This window comes from Etheostoma spectabile, chromosome 13 (assembly GCF_008692095.1).
Source record: "Etheostoma spectabile isolate EspeVRDwgs_2016 chromosome 13, UIUC_Espe_1.0, whole genome shotgun sequence".
In the NCBI taxonomy this organism is placed as follows: Eukaryota; Metazoa; Chordata; class Actinopteri; order Perciformes; family Percidae; genus Etheostoma; species Etheostoma spectabile.
Window position 1 is genome coordinate 7,926,686 of NC_045745.1, and position 5,883 is coordinate 7,932,568.

The window sequence follows — 5,883 nt, forward strand, 5'->3', positions numbered from 1 at the left end:
GATCAGGCAGAGGGGAATAACAAGCCTGACCCTCCACTATAGCAAGGCCAGCCACAAAGACATACAGTAAGAGCAAGCATCTACTGCTAGGCAACACAGGAAAGCCTTCTTAATTTGTTGCTTCAAGCAGGATCTGAAAAGAAGAACAAGTGGTGTCATTTTGACTTATTTCTGAAAATAATGTGGATATTTACTTTTTAGAAAATTAAAATCTAAATGTACTAATACTCTGCCCTATATCTGGACTGATGTCAAATGTTGTCCATGTTACCGTTATAGTAATGTGTTGTTTTGGCTGCTGCCCATTGTCCTGGGCTGGAGCTGGCTGAGTGGATGTGGAAAAGGTAAGGAGGTAAACAGGTATGGGAGTCATTCCAACCCAAATCTTTTCCTAAGGAGAAGAGATGTGATATGGAAAGGAAGCTCCACTGATTTAGACATTAAGGTCTGTTTGCAGGTGTTGGGGAGAACTACTGCATATGTGGGTAAAGAAACTGTTACAAAGCCTCTAGTGTCTCCAGAGGGAGCTGGGGGAAATCACGTAAATGTCCTCAAGTGGTGACACCTGGGTCAGTGTCTGAGGACTAAAACGGAAAAGTGGAGTAAGAAGGAAATGAGTTTACCAGTCTTCATCTCTGATTGAGGCTAGCAATTCGAGGCTACATTAGCCGGTACTCACATCACACACACGGATCTCCAACTGAACTGGTGGCGGCAAGGTGGAGGCGAGAGGTGTGGCCTTGACCAACTGCCACTTTGCTCTTTGAAAGCCATGATGTCTCTCTCTCATGGGTGGGCCAAATTCCCTGGGCGGGCAAAGCAGAGAAAGGAGAGGTAACCTTTCCCCTTATGACCTCATAAGGAGCAAGATTCCAGATCGGCCTATCTGAGCTTTCATTTTCTCAAAGGCAGAGCAGGATACCCAGGGCTCGGTTTACACCTATCACCATTTCTAGCCACTGGGGGACCATAGGAAGGCTGGGGGGACTCATATTAATGTTAAAAAAAACTCAAAAAGTAAAATGTTCATGCCATAGGATCTTCAAAGACATACCTTGCCTTCATCAGGGACACAAAGCGTTTGTAGGGGAAATACTTTTCACTGTGCATTTCTGATGCAAAAAACATTTTCAAGGGACAATATGATCCGAACACTGAAAGGGAGAGGATCTTTTTTCTCAGTGTTGAAATGCATCTTTTCTTTCCCCAGGGAGTATCTGGCCAACAATGTGAGTGTGACTGTCTACCCAGTGAATGATCCCTGGCTCCTCTCCATTCTGTGGTGTAGCGGGGTGCCTTCTGTGTCCTCTGATGCCCCCCAAGTCCTCCGAAAGGTGCCTTACCCCATCTGGCTCATGGTAAACAGCTCTCCTATCTCTGTCTCTCTTCTGACACCACACACACACACGGAAAGACAGGGTCACACAGCAAGACGAGAGGACAGCAGGAGAGGGGACAGAGACTGACAAGGGCCCAGCAAGACTCGGGGGCAAGGACGCAGAGAAATATTAGGGAGCGCAGCGGCAGACTGGAGCTCAGCGTGGCGTTGGAGAACAACAGGACCCTGGGAAAGAGTTGGAGAGAGGTTGAGACAAGGGCACAGATCCCAACTAAAAAAGCAGCTGCCTCGCCGGCCTCTGCCTCAGCCAGGGCCTTGTGTTGGCTTCAGGACACGTGCATGTTAATGGAGACCTCCGGTGGCGTTGACTGGAAACTTCTTTTCTTTTCTTTGTTCCTTCTCTTGCAGAGTCAGAGCGCTTACAACTTCATCTGGATCACTTCAGACCTGGTCTCCCTCGCTGTAGTCATAGGGATCTTCTGTTTTCAGAAGTAAGTACAGTTCGGACATTCAACATGTTGAAAGTAACATCCAACCACAGCACACAGCCTTCACGCATAAGCATCAAAAACCCATATCAAACAAAAATGTATGGTACTATTTTTATTCATAATTGCGTTTTAGTTCACAGCACTTACATACAAATATGTATATACTTTATCGTACGTCATTTGTGATATATACTATAATTTACTAACCAGAGTGTCGGGACCATAGACTGTAAAAAATAAACCAAAATATCCCAGGTACGGGCGCCACCATCCTGTAATCTGGGAGCCACTTTCTGTGCAGTAGTGATTGGGCGGTGGAGCCAAAGTCCCGCCCCTACACCCCTATCGCTAGTCAATCCCAGCAGTCAATCACACGTTTCACCCCATTTTATTGAATAAATACTTAAAAAAACGAATTTAGCAAAAAAATCAACAAACATCAGTGTGATAAGAACTACATAAAATGACAGAAGGGGGAGGTGTACTTTTTTGAGGTACTTTTTAGGGGTGGGGAAAAAAATTGATTCTTAGATGCAACGCGATTCTCTCTAGAGGGAATCAATGTTCGATTTTGATAAGTTAACAGTCAAATAAAAAAAAAAGTGTTGATTTTTATTTAAACGTTACTGTCTCCAGACATTTACAAATCAGAAAACAGAGTGACTGAAAGAGGATGGGATGACTGTATATGTAAATGTATAATTTAAGAGAAGGTGACTTTCACAAGCATGTGTAAGGCTTAGGCATGGAATGACTACAAAATAAAAACCTCAGGAGACAAAAAAATGTCATTAAACTTGTGTGTGACAAATACTGTATGTGTCAAAATCTAACAAACTTAAATCACATGGAAATGTACATAAAAAATGTATTACTGGTTTCCTGTGACTGCACAGTGTTAACACCAGCCTCTGAATCTGATTGGACATTAGCTGAGCTTTGGTGTCATCTCCACTCACTGTACTCTTTCTTATCTATTTCTTTTGTCTTCTGACTTGTTTCCATGTTTCTCCTTCATGCTATAACCTGTCTTTGTCTTCTCTGTCCTCTCTGTTTCTTTTGACATTTGCTCTTTGTTCTGTGCTCTGCCTGATCTGCATGCAACCTTCCTCCGCTGCCCCCTGGCATCTGTCAGCTATCATGTAATCAGGTAACTGCTGCGACTGCCCTGGCCTACTTGTCCGTCCTTCTTGTGCATTTTCTGCCCGACACCCAGGGGCTGATTCCTTTCTTTTTTTCACTTTACTTCTATGTCAATGCACATTTCAGTCCATCCATGTATAACTTCATGTGTATCCGTATCTTGAAGGCCGAGTCTGGCACAATTATTATTGAGTTGTATGATTTAATTAAAAGTCATTGCCCCCACGTGCTTGTTATTAAAGTTTGTATCTGTGTGTGCTGTTACAGATGGAGGATGAGCGGGATGCAGAACTATAACCCAGAACAGATCATGCTGAGCGCTGTGACGCGTCGGTCCAGTCGAGACGTCAACATCATGAAGGAGAAGCTCATATTCTCAGGTGCAGCTTTGACTACATTCTCACCTGAAAATAAATGTTTCAGATTGGAACCGGACCGAACAAACGGTGGAAATACAGTGATGAGACTTTGAGGTCCTTAAAGAGATATTTTGATGATTTGAATCTAGCTCTGTGTCATGGCAGTCTGTGCAGATGAGCGGTGTGTGGCTTCCCCCTGTGGCCACTGAGAAGAATTTGAAGTGTATGACATGCTGGATTCTGCTATAACATTGCTATTATTCATCATGAGCCCCCTTTTTTAAAATTATGTATTACTTTATTCTTTGTTCTTTCCTTTTTTTCTCATCATCTTTACCACACATAGCTGCATAAATATAATATATAATATATAATATCCTTTATTTATACGCTTTAGAAATACATTTCTATCTGTGTGTTCTGATGAACTTCCACACTGTGGTCTTAATTGACAGGTGGGTACTGTTGTCAGTTACCAGACATACATCACACATATAAGCACTTATTGCAGTGACTTCAACACAAAGGGTCCAACAAGGAAGTGCATGCAAGTTTAATGATGCTACCACTTGGGGGTGCCAAAATTTGACATTTTAAAATTATTCACATGGGAGCTTTTACTGTACTTACATGCACCTCTTTAAAGAGTGCTCAATGGAAAACAGGTGGTACATTATATAAATACCAGCTGTTAATGTAATCCAACTAACTACTCTCCAGCTATGTCAAGTACATTATACTAACATATTAAAATGTGTTGAATGTGTTAATTAAAGAGACATCATCCATATTTGTTTTTTTTGCCATCTTTTTCAGACCTCGACAACGGGCTCAGCAGTACAGAGGAGCTGTCTCTGTATCCTGAGAACGGTTATGCCAGATACTCTGATGGAGGCGTCGCTGACTGAGCAGCAAAACACACTGCCGCAGCTGGCACATCTCGGATGTTAGTTTGATTTCAGAGACTTTACTGACTGGTCGTTATTCCAGGGTAACCGATCTATTCAACCGAACCCAGAAGTTATGACAGCATAAGTCTAAAGTATTTGGCCTATTGATTCGTCAGATATTAAAATAATACATTATTCACATGCTTGATATGCAAATTGTATGTATGTACTATCATTTTTTTTTTCATAATACTACATAAGACAGTCTTAGTCACATTCCCTTGAAAACAGTTCAACATTTACCTTCAAAATTGCCAGTAAAAGTCATTTTCTCGCTTTCAGTGTTATAAATTGGTGTGCAAAAGTTTCATTCCTCAATGGGAACACACGGCTGATGTGTTTATTTTGTCATCGCCTAACGGGTAAGCTGACAAATGAGCAAACATCTCATGATGAGTCCGATGCCACGTTGACCAGGTAAAACCGAAACGTGTTTGAATCATAAAAAATTTAAATCATCATCATATGACATTTTCACATAGAAACATGACTTCTACTCAATCAAAATGTGGTGATGTGTGTGGTGGTCGGGCCAAAAGTCCGTTTGACAACCATGAGAAAAAAAAAATCTCTGTTCTGTGTGTTTGCGTGCGCGACCTTCTCAAAAGTTATATTTGAGGCAAAACAAGCTGTAATCTTGTATTTTTTTATGTCATGTACTTCATTGTTGTTTTCTAACATAGGAAATGGGCTGTGTAGTGTACTGTATTATAAACTAATGTACTGTAAATATAAGTTGTTTTTAATTTTTTTCAATGGTTTGGACATATCAATTGTATATTTTTTTGTTTTCATTTATTACCATCATGACTGATGTTCTCTTGTAAGTGCGAAAGACTGATTAGATTAGGGCCTACGTGAAAACTTCTTTTCTTTCAGTTTTTATGGGATGAGGGGTTTTGAGAGTAAATTGTGATCAATGTTGTAATTTTTTTTTGCCTCTTTTCTGTCATGCCATGATTGATTTACAATATAGTCATATTAGCTATTACAACTTTCACATGGCTGCCTTTTTTGTTAAATGAATAGACTGGTAGAATAGTCTAAGATATTCTTTGTCTTTTAGTTTAATAGTAGGGCTACAAATTTCAAGTTAGAACTTTTACACTTTTAGCAGCAGACATTTTGACTGTTCAATAAAAGTGATCTTTTCTCTTTGAGAAATGTGCAGTTTGTCTTTTGTAGAAGATTTGTAACAGTTACATCCAAATGTAGATACTCAAAATGGAAATACAGAGCTTGGATTCTCTTACAATAGGTCAAAAGACTGAGCTACTTTTGTCCAGACTGAAATATCTCAACCATTACTGGCTGGATTTAAATTTTGTATAAAGACTTATGGTCTCTAGAGGGTGAATTCTGGTGAATCTCTGTCCTTTCCTCACAGCCTACAATGTAAGAAGGACAGTAAAGAAGGCAAAAAGGTCCTACGGGAAGATGGTGGAACTGCAATTCCTGGTGCATGTGGCAAGGTCTGAGAACTCTGACAGATTACAAGCCAACCTCTGCTATTTTTCAAGTTCTGATGCATCTATAGCAAGTAAGCTAATCATAGCTTTGTGGGGCGGCTGTGGCTCAGTGGTAGAGCGGTTGCCTGCCAA

The 5,883-nt window shown here is 40.8% G+C and overlaps 1 protein-coding gene across 5 annotated transcripts in view; it reads left to right on the forward strand.

Moving 5' to 3' along the window:
- The window catches only part of gdpd5a (glycerophosphodiester phosphodiesterase domain containing 5a), a 48,201-nt gene extending 42,759 nt beyond the window's left edge, over window positions 1–5,442 (forward strand). For 2 of the 5 annotated variants that reach the window (XM_032534609.1, XM_032534611.1), the window contains exons 12-17: window positions 1–66; window positions 1,211–1,358; window positions 1,748–1,830; window positions 2,966–2,980; window positions 3,241–3,353; window positions 4,149–4,394. The exon at window positions 1–66 is cut by the window's left edge and continues 80 nt beyond it. In XM_032534609.1, coding sequence (XP_032390500.1) covers window positions 1–66; window positions 1,211–1,358; window positions 1,748–1,830; window positions 2,966–2,980; window positions 3,241–3,353; window positions 4,149–4,240 — 517 coding nt within the window. In that variant the 3' untranslated portion in view covers window positions 4,241–4,394. Of the gene's footprint in view, window positions 67–1,210; window positions 1,359–1,747; window positions 1,831–2,965; window positions 2,981–3,240; window positions 3,354–4,148 lie in introns of all 5 variants that reach the window. The other 3 variants (XM_032534612.1, XM_032534614.1, XM_032534610.1) reach the window with 2 other exon arrangements.
- Window positions 5,443–5,883: the final 441 nt, after the last annotated feature.